The sequence below is a fragment of the Hoplias malabaricus genome, chromosome 16, assembly GCF_029633855.1.
Source record: "Hoplias malabaricus isolate fHopMal1 chromosome 16, fHopMal1.hap1, whole genome shotgun sequence".
Lineage (NCBI taxonomy): Eukaryota > Metazoa > Chordata > Actinopteri > Characiformes > Erythrinidae > Hoplias > Hoplias malabaricus.
Window position 1 is genome coordinate 10,973,713 of NC_089815.1, and position 13,985 is coordinate 10,987,697.

Here is a 13,985-nt window from a genome sequence, read left to right on the forward strand (position 1 = left end):
TTTTATACATTTGCGGCCATGGAAGTGATTTGGAACACCTGAATTAAATTATTTGGATTGGTTAATTCTAAATTGCCAAGTTAACATTTGGCAATATAGTGTATCTTATGGCCCACATATGGCTTGCAATGATATTGTTGTCTTGTGGTGACTCTGGCTACCTCTATATCGGACAGATGTTGACATTTGGCCCGTATCTAGCCAAAAAAACCTTTGCGATGTTGTGTTAGTTTCTGTAAAACTGGTAGGAGTGGATCAGACACAGATGTGATGGTGGAGTTCCTAAATCCCTCACTGTCTGAGCATAGTCCACCACCCAAGCATGCTCTGACTAATGATGGACTAGAGAATGAATAACACAAAATGTACAGCAGCAGTCTCCGGCTTAATGTCTACAGGGCGAAACAACTATGGAGATGCATCTAATAGAGTATCCAGTGAGTGGGCAGTGTATAAAATCTCCAGCCAAACTGCTGTGCCTGATCCACTCATACCAGTGCAACACACACCAGTGCAAAAGTGTAACACAGTGTAGATTGTAATATCTCTGTAATGTAATTCTCGTACCACAGAAACTTGTTTGTACCTTGAGTTGTTTAGTGTTGTAACACTTTAGGTGTTTAAATTCATGCAGTTAGCAGTCTCCCAAATCTTTAGTCAGTGCCACCTTAGTTGATCTGAAACTGCAAAAATAACCAATATTACACGCCTATGGAGCAGAAATACAGCAATATCCTCATCTCGTTTCATGCTTTTCAATTTTTGGAGGTCTCTTCACCATCTAAACACCTCTAGATGCTGTTTATCTGCCATGAGCAGAGAGAAAAGGCCTGAGCATATCAAAACAAGACCATTTGTTTTTGTTGTTGTTATTACCCATTTACTGACACTGATAGTGATAGTGAGGAAATGCCCACTGAATTTTATAAAAAGTGTTATTTTCTCTTTTTTAAATCATGAAAATCAACTTTAAGTCACAACCTGAATACAGTATTTGAATTAATACCCATTATCTCATGACCTCCTTGGACTTTCAGATTATAGAAAATGTACAAAATAAACAATAGTCAAATTCACCACAGTACCTGCCTGTGATATTATTCTTCAGTGACTCTGAATTTCAACACTAGGGCACTGGACAAGGCCCCAATACAACACCTTGCCAAGCAGACCACCAAAACAAAGGCAGCCTTATGGGCCGTTGTGTCGCTTTTCAGATAGGTCTGCTCAGCACTGGAGTCAAGCTATCCGCACTTTGGAAACTGACGGTCAAGCCATCCGCACTTCAAATCCGAATGCACGTATAGGCGCGTCATTACGGTTTTTCATTGCGGAGAACACCACGTCCGCTTTGGGACAGATAGAGAGTCTGAAACCCGCGTTTGAGTAGCGATGTCTCTGTTAATAAATAAATGCACGCAATGCTAAAATGGACTAAAATTAACAAGCCATTAGGAATATATTTCGTTTTAAATCACTTTAAAAAGGCAAAACATGCTTTGATTATTTCATATATTTACGTATTTTTTACTTTTCTATAAACACTTAACTGGCTTTGAATAGTAATCCTGGTGGACATGTAGAAATACAGATTACATTTTACTGTCATTAAACAGAGGGAGCTCACTATAATATTCTCATGGATTTATACTGAATACTTAGCAATATGGATTTCTCAAAAACTGCCCATAATGCCTAAACCATTCCACTGTCATTAAAAAGAGGGACCTCTTGGTTATTACCTGTATGATTTTGGTAGAATTTCACTGTGTACTTTTCTCATAAACTCATACTGAATATTACTAACATGGATTTCTCAAAATTTACCCATAATGCCTAAACCATTCCACTGTCATTAAACAGAGGGACCTCTTGGTTATTACCTGTATGATTTTGGTAGAATTTCACTGTGTACTTTTCTCATAAACTCATACTGAACATTTACCAATATGGATTTCTGAAAAATTACCCATAATGCCTAAACCATTCCACTGTCATTAAACAGAGGGGCCTCTTGGCTATTAACTGTATGATTTTGGTAGAATTTCACTGTGTACTTTTCTCATAAACACATACTGAATATTTCCAATGTGGATTTCTCAAAAATTACCCATAATGCCTAAACCATTCCACTGCCATTAAACAGAGGGACCTCTTGGCTATCAGCTGTATGATTTTGGTAGAATTTCACTGTGTACTTTTCTCATAAACACATATTACATATGTACTGATATGGATTTCTCAAAAATTTCCCATAATGCCTAAACCATTCTACTGTCATTAAACAGAGGGGCCTCTTGGCTATCAGCTGTATGATTTTGGTAGAATTTCACTGTGTACTTTTCTCATAAACTCATACTGAATATTACTAACATGGATTTCTCAAAATTTACCCATAATGCCTAAACCATTCCACTGTCATTAAACAGAGGGACCTCTTGGTTATTACCTGTATGATTTTGGTAGAATTTCACTGTGTACTTTTCTCATAAACTCATACTGAACATTTACCAATATGGATTTCTGAAAAATTACCCATAATGCCTAAACCATTCCACTGTCATTAAACAGAGGGGCCTCTTGGCTATTAACTGTATGATTTTGGTAGAATTTCACTGTGTACTTTTCTCATAAACACATACTGAATATTACCAATATGGATTTCTCAAAAATTACCCATAATGCCTAAACCATTCCACTGTCATTAAAAAGAGGGACCTCTTGGCTATCAGCTGTATGATTTTGGTAGAATTTCACTGTGTACTTTTCTCATAAACTCATACTGAATATTACTAACATGGATTTCTCAAAATTTACCCATAATGCCTAAACCATTCCACTGTCATTAAACAGAGGGACCTCTTGGTTATTACCTGTATGATTTTGGTAGAATTTCACTGTGTACTTTTCTCATAAACTCATACTGAACATTTACCAATATGGATTTCTGAAAAATTACCCATAATGCCTAAACCATTCCACTGTCATTAAACAGAGGGGCCTCTTGGCTATTAACTGTATGATTTTGGTAGAATTTCACTGTGTACTTTTCTCATAAACACATACTGAATATTACCAATGTGGATTTCTCAAAAATTACCCATAATGCCTAAACCCTTCCACTGCCATTAAACAGAGGGACCTCTTGGCTATCAGCTGTATGATTTTGGTAGAATTTCACTGTGTACTTTTCTCATAAACACATATTACATATGTACTGATATGTATTTCTCAAAGATTACCCATAATGCCTAAACCATTCCACTGTCATTAAAAAGAGGGACCTCTTGGTTATTACCTGTATGATTTTGGTAGAATTTCACTGTGTACTTTTCTCATAAACTCATACTGAATATTACTAACATGGATTTCTCAAAATTTACCCATAATGCCTAAACCATTCCACTGTCATTAAACAGAGGGACCTCTTGGTTATTACCTGTATGATTTTGGTAGAATTTCACTGTGTACTTTTCTCATAAACTCATACTGAACATTTACCAATATGGATTTCTGAAAAATTACCCATAATGCCTAAACCATTCCACTGTCATTAAACAGAGGGGCCTCTTGGCTATTAACTGTATGATTTTGGTAGAATTTCACTGTGTACTTTTCTCATAAACACATACTGAATATTACCAATGTGGATTTCTCAAAAATTACCCATAATGCCTAAACCATTCCACTGCCATTAAACAGAGGGACCTCTTGGCTATCAGCTGTATGATTTTGGTAGAATTTCACTGTGTACTTTTCTCATAAACACATATTACATATGTACTGATATGGATTTCTCAAAAATTTCCCATAATGCCTAAACCATTCTACTGTCATTAAACAGAGGGGCCTCTTGGCTATCAGCTGTATGATTTTGGTAGAATTTCACTGTGTACTTTTCTCATAAACTCATACTGAATATTACTAACATGGATTTCTCAAAATTTACCCATAATGCCTAAACCATTCCACTGTCATTAAACAGAGGGACCTCTTGGTTATTACCTGTATGATTTTGGTAGAATTTCACTGTGTACTTTTCTCATAAACTCATACTGAACATTTACCAATATGGATTTCTGAAAAATTACCCATAATGCCTAAACCATTCCACTGTCATTAAACAGAGGGGCCTCTTGGCTATTAACTGTATGATTTTGGTAGAATTTCACTGTGTACTTTTCTCATAAACACATACTGAATATTACCAATATGGATTTCTCAAAAATTACCCATAATGCCTAAACCATTCCACTGCCATTAAACAGAGGGACCTCTTGGCTATCAGCTGTATGATTTTGGTAGAATTTCACTGTGTACTTTTCTCATAAACACATATTACATACGTACTGATATGGATTTCTCAAAAATTACCCATAATGCCTAAACCATTCCACTGTCATTAAACAGAGGGACCTCTTGGCTATTACCTGTATGATTTTGGTAGAATTTCACTGTGTACTTTTCTCATAAACTCATACGGAATATTACTAACATGGATTTCTCAAAATTTACCCATAATGCCTAAACCATTCCACTGTCATTAAACAGAGGGACCTCTTGGCTATCAGCTGTATGATTTTGGTAGAATTTCACTGTGTACTTTTCTCATAAACTCATACTGAATAAATTCCAATATGGATTTCTCAAAAATTACCCATAATGCCTAAACCATTCCACTGTCATTAAACAGAGGGACCTCTTGGCTATCAGCTGTATGATTTTGGTAGAATTTCACTGTGTACTTTTCTCATAAACACATACTGAATATTACCAATGTGGATTTCTCAAAAATTACCCATAATGCCTAAACCATTGTACTGTCATTAAACAGAGGGACCTCGAGGCTATTACCTGTTTGATTTTGGTAGAATTTCACTGTGTACTTTTCTCATAAACACATATTACATACGTACTGATATGGATTTCTCAAAAATTTCCCATAATGCCTAAACCATTGTACTGTCATTAAACAGAGGGACCTCTTGGCTATCAGCTGTATGATTTTGGTAGAATTTCACTGTGTACTTTTCTCATAAACACATATTACATACGTACTGATATGTATTTCTCAAAGATTACCCATAATGCCTAAACCATTCCACTGTCATTAAAAAGAGGGACCTCTTGGCTATCAGCTGTATGATTTTGGCAAAATTTCACTGTGTACTTTTCTCATAAACTCATACTGAATAAATTCCAATATGGATTTCTCAAAAATTACCCATAATGCCTAAACCATTCCACTGTCATTAAACAGAGGGGCCTCTTGGCTATCAGCTGTATGATTTTGGTAGAATTTCACTGTGTACTTTTCTCATAAACACATATTACATACGTACTGATATGTATTTCTCAAAGATTACCCATAATGCCTAAACCATTGTACTGTCATTAAAAAGAGGGACCTCTTGGCTATCAGCTGTATGATTTTGGCAAAATTTCACTGTGTACTTTTCTCATAAACTCATACTGAATAAATTCCAATATGGATTTCTCAAAAATTACCCATAATGCCTAAACCATTCCACTGTCATTAAACAGAGGGGCCCCTTGGCTATCAGCTGTATGATTTTGGTAGAATTTCACTGTGTACTTTTCTCATAAACTCATACTGAATATTACCAATATGGATTTCTCAAAAATTACCCATAATGCCTAAACCATTCTACTCTTATTAAACAGAGGGACCTCTTGGCTATCAGCTGTATGATTTTTACAGAATTTCACTGTATATGCTTCGCATAGATAAGAAAGATATTTTCTGAAGCCCATGGGAAAGGACCTTGTGCATTTTCATATCATATGGCAAAAGCATTTGAGTTACAGTTGTTTTTCTGTGATGCTTGGAAGGCAGACTGCACAGCTGTTTTTAAACAGAATCTGGAAATACACAGTAATTCAAGTTCTTCATAATTTTGATAATTATTAACGTTCAAGTTGTTAGGATGTTGGAGTTGGGGGCGTTAGAGGTGGTTTGGTATTGTTTGGAAACTAACCCTAGCTGTCTATGTTTTTGAACATAACCTACATGACAACCAATCAAATGAGAGCATTTATCCGCTACAGAGCAACCCAGAGTACAGCATGCCATACTTATGTAACTGTAGGGAAGAGACCACTGATGAAACAGCAGAATATATAGTGCCTTGCGAAAGTATTTGGCCCCCTTGAACTTTTCAAACTTTTGCCACATTTCAGGATTCAAACATAAATATATGAAATTTTAATTTTTCTGTGAAGAATCAACAACAAGTGGGACACAATCGTGAATAAAATAAAATATGCAATATTATTAAGAGGGCCGAATAATATTGCATGCCCCACTTTTCAGTTTTTTATTTGATATTTTATTTTATTCACGATTGTGTCCCACTTGTTGTTGATTCTTCACAGAAAAATTAAAATTTCATATATTTATGTTTGAATCCTGAAATGTGGCAAAAGTTTGAAAAGTTCAAGGGGGCCAAATACTTTCGCAAGGCACTATATATTCTGCTGTTGCATCAGTGGTCTCTTCCCTACAGTTACATAAGTATGGCATGCTGTACTCTGGGTTGCTCTGTAGCGGATAGATGCTCTCATTTGATTGGTTGTCATGTAGGTTATGTTCAAAAACATAGACAGCTAGGGTTAGTTTCCAACCAATACCAAACCACCTCTAACGCCCCCAACTCCAACATCCTAACAACTTGAACGTTAATAATTATCAAAATTATGAAGAACTTGAATTACTGTGTATTTCCAGATTCTGTTTAAAAACAGCTGTGCAGTCTGCCTTCCAAGCATCACAGAAAAACAACTGTAACTCAAATGCTTTTGCCATATGATATGAAAATGCACAAGGTCCTTTCCCATGGGCTTCAGAAAATATCTTTCTTATCTATGCGAAGCATATACAGTGAAATTTTGCCAAAATCATACAGCTGATAGCCAAGAGGTCCCTCTGTTTAATAAGAGTAGAATGGTTTAGGCATTATGGGTAATTCTTGAGAAATCCATATCGGTATATATTGAGTATGACTTTATGAGAAAAGTATACAGTGAAATCTTAACAAAATCATACAGTTGGTAGACAAGATGCCCCTCTGTTTAATGACAGTGGAATGGTTTAGGCATTATGGGTAATTTTTGAGAAATCCATATTGGTAATATTCAGTATGTGTTTATGAGAAAAGTACACAGTGAAATTCTACCAAAATCATGCAGCTGATAGCCAAGAGGCCCCTCTGTTTAATGACAGTGGAATGGTTTAGGCATTATGGGTAATTTTTGAGAAATCCATGTTGGTAATATTCAGTATGTGTTTATGAGAAAAGTACACAGTGAAATTCTACCAAAATCATACAGCTGATAGCCAAGAGGCCCCTCTGTTTAATGACAGTGGAATGGTTTAGGCATTATGGGTAATTTTTGAGAAATCCATATTGGTAATATTCAGTATGTGTTTATGAGAAAAGTACACAGTGAAATTCTACCAAAATCATACAGGTAATAGCCAAGAGGTCCCTCTTTTTAATGACAGTACAATGGTTTAGGCATTATGGGTAATCTTTGAGAAATACATATCAGTACGTATGTAATATGTGTTTATGAGAAAAGTACACAGTGAAATTCTACCAAAATCATACAGCTGATAGCCAAGAGGCCCCTCTGTTTAATGACAGTACAATGGTTTAGGCATTATGGGTAATTTTTGAGAAATCCATATTGGTAATATTCAGTATGTGTTTATGAGAAAAGTACACAGTGAAATTCTACCAAAATCATACAGGTAATAGCCAAGAGGTCCCTCTGTTTAATGACAGTACAATGGTTTAGGCATTATGGGTAATCTTTGAGAAATACATATCAGTACGTATGTAATATGTGTTTATGAGAAAAGTACACAGTGAAATTCTACCAAAATCATACAGCTGATAGCCAAGAGGTCCCTCTGTTTAATGACAGTACAATGGTTTAGGCATTATGGGTAATTTTTGAGAAATCCATATTGGAATGTATTCAGTATGAGTTTATGAGAAAAGTATACAGTGAAATTTTACCAAAATCATACAGCTGATAGCCAAGAGGCCCCTCTGTTTAATGACAGTGGAATGGTTTAGGCATTATGGGTAATTTTTGAGAAATCCACATTGGTAATATTCAGTATGTGTTTATGAGAAAAGTACACAGTGAAATTCTACCAAAATCATACAGTTAATAGTCAAGAGGCCCCTCTGTTTAATGACAGTGGAATGGTTTAGGCATTATGGGTAATTTTTCAGAAATCCATATTGGTAAATGTTCAGTATGAGTTTATGAGAAAAGTACACAGTGAAATTACACCAAAATCATACAGCCGATAGCCAGGAGGCCCCTCTGTTTAATGGCAGTGGAATGGTTTAGGCATTATGGGTAAATTTGGAGAAATCCATATCAGTACGTATGTAATATGTGTTTATGAGAAAAGTATACAGTGAAATTTTGCCAAAATCATACAGCTGATAGCCAAGAGGCCCCTCTGTTTAATGGCAGTGGAATGGTTTAGGCATTATGGGTAATCTTTGAGAAATCCATATTGGTAATATTCAGTATGAGTTTATGAGAAAAGTACACAGTGAAATTCTACCAAAATCATAAAGGTAATAGCCTCGAGGTCCCTCTGTTTAATGACAGTTGAATGGTTTAGGCATTATGGGTAATTTTTGAGAAATCCATATTGGTAGGTATTCAGTATAAATCCATGAGAATATTATACAGTGAGCTCCCTCTGTTTAATGACAGTAAAATGTAATCTGTATTTCTACATGTCCACCAGGATTACTATTCAAAGCCAGTTAAGTGTTTATAGAAAAGTAAAAAAAAATACGTAAATGTATGAAATAATCAAAGCGTGTTTTGCCTCTTTAAAGAGATTTAAAACGAAATATATTCCTAATGGCTTGTTAATTTTAGCCCATTTAGTCCATTTTAGCATTGCGTGCATTTATTTAGTAACAGAGACATCGCTGCTCAAACGCGTGCATTTATTTAGTAACAGAGACATCGCTGCTCAAACGCGGATTTCAGACTCTCTATCTGTCCCAAAGCGGATGTGGTGTTCTCCGCAATGAAAAACCGTAATGACGCGCCTATACGTGCATTCGGATTTGAAGCGCGGATGGCTTGACCGTCAGTTTCCAAAGTGCGGATAGCTTGACTCCAGTTGCTCAGCAGACCGCGCAACTCTGCTTATAATATTCCTAAAATATATTCTTTTCAACCACCCAAAAGCCCTACTACTGAAAGTCAAGATCTATTGATTAGATCCAATGATTAAAAACAGGTGGAATGAGGTATGGCTTCTTCGTGGTTGGAAAGAAAACCTGCACCCACACGGCCCTCCGTGGATCTGGGTTGACACTCCTGTTCTAATGTGTATTTGTACTAATTAGAACATCTAGTGCGTATTTACAGCCAGTGTCGATGCTCCTGTTGGCCGGCTCCGAATCGCTAGGCGGCGATGATGCGGTCTCGCTGAGAGAGGGCGTGTGAGCGAGAGAGAGCGCGTGAGACTGTGATGGACTGAAATAAATAAAGAAAGGAGAGAAAGGGGCAAGCGGTTTGTGATTGTTGTTGTCGTTGAGAGCAGCCGAGGGACCTGTTAGCGGTTTAAAATCTCTCTCTTTCCTTTACATCAGTCAGGGTTGTTTCTCACCATGGACCCGAGCACCACGGTTCTCCGCGTGAAGCGGAAGAGAGGCACGGAGCCTGCGGACGCGCTGCTGCTCGCGTGCAAACGGATCCGGCCCGAGAGCGGCTCCGCGCCGCCGCCCGCCGAGAGCGAGCCCGTTCCAGAGCCCGAGCCCCGAGACATCGAGAACTCCGTCTTTAAACTTGTGGCCACGGTCTCTTCACAGGTAACGGACAGGCGCTTTACTGTTGTATGAACTCTGTGTAAGCCCTCTACAAACACAGCTTCTCAGGTTAAAACCGAGGACTACAGATAGCACGTATTCACGTGTCAATAAATTTAGAAAGCTCCGTTTAAGTTTTAACATTAACTAGTGGGTTAAAAACTAAGATGATTATTATTGCTGTTGTAGTATGAAGAGGCTTTTCTCAGTCGATATCAAAGCTTGTTAGCCTCGGTCGCTAACTCAGTCGTTTGAAGAAACATCAACAAACAGAACTTGGCCCCTGTTCGCCAGAGTCGTTCGGGTTTTCTGTTCCACCTTAAATTTTACAGCAGTTCCACTCTGCCAGGCGCCAGTCTGTAACGTTAGCTGAGACAACATATAAGGTGGAATGAGCAATTCGAAAAAGTGAATTAACGTCAGGCTCCTGATAAATTTAACGTAATATATTAAATATATATTTGTATTTATATTTAAGTTATCTAACGTTATATGCTAGATATATAAAGTGTTTATACATTTAACGTGTTAGTTTCATACTATATGTTACATCACCATCATCTTTGCTACATAATCCATTTCAGGGTAGCGGTTGCTATGTTTTACGGGTTTTTTTAAATAAATATTATCCAAATAACTCTTTTGTTTTCATTCAATTTATATTAGCCCCCCAATGGTCATCGATTAACAACTGTAGCAGTTTAAAAGCATACATGCTCAGTCATTGACTGCTAATGATATGTATTCTATCATATAAAAAAACAACTCACAGACATATTAACAAGGTTTAAAAGAGAGAGGGTCTTTTAAGGTTGTTTGGTTATAATTTAAAAAGGTATGCTCTTAAAGGGCCAGAATGTCATTGAAAGTTTTGGTGTTGGTTTATTTTTTTTATGGAAGACTGTTTCTGACACTTGAAATATATAGCTATTTACATTTTCTCATTATTGTGACCCTCTAATCTCTTAATATCTCACCTCCATAGTGATTAGAAAGAGCTCTATCTTAAGTCATTAGAGGGTCCTTAAAAGGAACTCATTGTTATAGAATACCAAGTCATAAATATGAAATACAAAGTCATAAGTATATGAAGCATTCTGATGTAATAAATGGCTCTTTTTCAAGTTTCAGTAACAGAATTCTGCATTTAATTTTTGTTTTATTATTTTACTATTGGTTCACACAATGAATTTTTTTTGTTGTTGTTTTTTGTTTTGTTTTTTTTAAAAAAAAACCTCAGATGAGCTTTTTATGCCTTTTCTTATCTTTCCAAAGGATGCTCCAGTCCAGACACATGTCCGTGAAGCTCTGTCTCGCCCTCGCCTGGCCCATGCCTTGCGCCCCTCTCAAGGCAGTTCCCAAAGGATCATTGGTGACCTGCGCAGTGTTAAATGGAGCACCAGGCGAGAGGAGCGCTACCGAATCCTCTCCAGCCACCGAACTGGGCTCCCAGCAGAACCAAGACCAGAGAGAGAGAGAGAAGCCCAGGAGAATGATGCTCAGACAGAGACGGATCCTTATTTTTCTCTGGGAGAAGTGCAGGTGTTTGACATTGTTCACGAAGAGGATGAGGAGGATAAGAAAGCTCCTGGCAAGGTGAAGATTAGTTGTGCAATTAGTGTGGAAATAAAACCTTATTTTTTTTGACAATCATTTTGTAAATTGGTCTCAAAGTGTGCTATTTAGAGCATAACCTGTTGTACAACACTGCAATCCATGTTTTATGAATACGATAAAAACAGCTTTTTAAGAGCATTTATTTCAAATTGGGTAGCTTTTTACAATCAAGCTTCAACTTTGCAATAAAGTAAATGTGAATAAAGTGCATACACTGTGTTGAGGCATGTTAATAAAACAAATTGTCTTCACTGACATATGTGCCTTAAAAAATTTGTAATATGTTTATATATTACAATATATTATAATATAGTTTATTTGAGCTAAATCTGTAGGAGTTAGAAGCTACTAAAATTACAGTTTGTAATCAAAATGAATAATCACACATTTGGTTTGGTTTTTTAACAAACCACTACCCAGTTGTGAACTAGAAAGTCATGGTTGTGATAGACCTAATAACTGTCAGCTAACCAACTTTTTCTGTCCTCCAGAATATGTCCGACCCAGAGACAATCCTTTGCAACTCAGTGAAGATGATTCGTGAGAAGCTCACCGTGTCAACGGATGGACTTGGGTCGGGACATCGTGAGAAAGAAGATGATTATGTGTACGACTTGTACTACCAGGAATCTGCCACGCCAGGCTGGATACAGGACATATTGTCAGTCAGACCCTACACAGAGGAGGGAGAGCTGGTGAGTGGACAGTAATAAAAATATGTTTATTCTTGTTATTCTCTGCTACTCACACAGATGTACATTGGAATCCAAATATAGACAATGGTAAAAGTGGCTGCAGTGAATGAGCTAAGGCTCAAACTACAGCTAGTCTTGTGTAAACACTGTTTTTCTACCTTGGATGATGAACCTGCGTAGTTTGTCATTTTGTAGTCCAAATAATGTCTTAACACTTGAGCTGTTTTCACATAACAACTATGTAAAATGTCTGGAGAATCAGGTTCCTGGGTTTGCCCTTTCACACACACAGCTTACAGCCAGAGATTTTCAATGTCAGAAGGATTCTCACAGATGGAACTATTCTTTGTGGCGCCCGTGTAGCGAGTGCAGGAGGCACGGTACATATTCACAGTGAAGTGTTGGAACATTACCAACTCTAGTAACGTATTACACAGCCTATGAACTAGGGCATTAATGACTCACAATATACTAATGTCTGTAACAACTCTTATGGACATTTGCGTTCACACACAGCTCCTCTGGGGGTGTTGTGGAAAGTTCTGGGTTCCCATGCATGTATCAAAGGATCTGTACTGTGCCCTCCAGTTGTGTGAGTGGGTTTCCTTGGTGTATTTTGTACCAAGTAGGAGAAATTTTAAGCCAATGATTTGCGTTGTGCATTACATATGTTTTTGTGTGTTTAGGAGGTGCTCTTGCCCAAAAAGATGTACTACTCATATCAGATTTCTGCAAATACTATATTAAGTATTAGGACTCAGTAACTGTTATTGGTGCATAATAATAATAATATGATGAATAAACTTCATGTTTGAGATCCTGTTACATCTGAAAGTTACACCTACGGTTATGTGAAACGCCACAGTGAACGTCATGGACGTTTGTTTTTACAGGTGCCTGAGGAAGTTGCTTGGGAAGAGGAGGTGTATGATGATGAGGATGATGAGAATGAGGAGCGCAACTGGAGGAATGACTATCCAGAAGAGGAGGACAGTGAAGATGGTAGTGATGCTGAAGAGCGTTATGGAGGTGTGTTTTGCCTTAGGGATTTTTTTAAAAAGAGTAAACCATGTCAGCATTTCAAACCTCTGCTACCTTTGAAGCAAAAGTTCAGGGAAAATCTGATTTATAGTTCTCCAGCTTTGTTTTCTTTAGTGTGCATATGTGAAGGCAAAATATTACTTTAGTGTTTGTCATTCTTTTCCAGGGTGCTGGAGTGAGGAGCACTCTTACAGTCGGCGGAGCTGGGAACGCTACCGTAAGGATGTGATGAAGGAGTTGGAAGACGATGAAGATGAAGACAGAGAAGACTTTGATTCCGACTGAAACTAAAACACACTGTGTGCTTGTTTGTGTGTGTGTGTGTGTGTTCGGAGTGAGTGAGGGGCCATTTTTACTCACATGAAGCTGTGTGGTGTTGTGTTCAAGTTGAATGTGTGGTAGTTGATGCCTATATTAGCGTGGGGTGCTTCGCATTGTGTGTTAGTGAGATGAATGACATAATCTGTGGCGTTGCGTTGTTCTGCGACTGTTTGTTGTGCATGGTAGTGTGGACAGGCCAAGTATGGTAGAAGTTCTGAGTTTAAGTGTGGATTGATTTGTGTTGTTGAGTGTGTTTGTTTCAACATTCTCCATTTCCAAAGGGTGACAATATCTGTAAATATGTAGATGTGTATAAAAACAATAAACAAAAAAAAATAAAGATTTCAAAGTTAGTAGCATGGTTCACAAATGAATCTTTTTAATGGGCAGTGATGTGCTGTTGGTTGTAAGAAATGTGCTGTACCTGCATATA

The 13,985-nt window shown here is 37.3% G+C and overlaps 1 protein-coding gene across 1 annotated transcript; it reads left to right on the top strand.

Annotated features, from left to right (window-relative positions):
- Positions 1-9,452: 9,452 nt before the first annotated feature.
- Positions 9,453-13,903, top strand: slc7a6os (solute carrier family 7 member 6 opposite strand). The gene is made up of 5 exons (XM_066647366.1): positions 9,453-9,881; positions 11,154-11,474; positions 11,987-12,190; positions 13,084-13,219; positions 13,398-13,903. Exons 1-5 carry the CDS (start codon positions 9,681-9,683, stop codon positions 13,514-13,516), a joined length of 981 nt encoding a protein of 326 aa, XP_066503463.1. The 5' UTR covers positions 9,453-9,680; the 3' UTR covers positions 13,517-13,903.
- Positions 13,904-13,985: the final 82 nt, after the last annotated feature.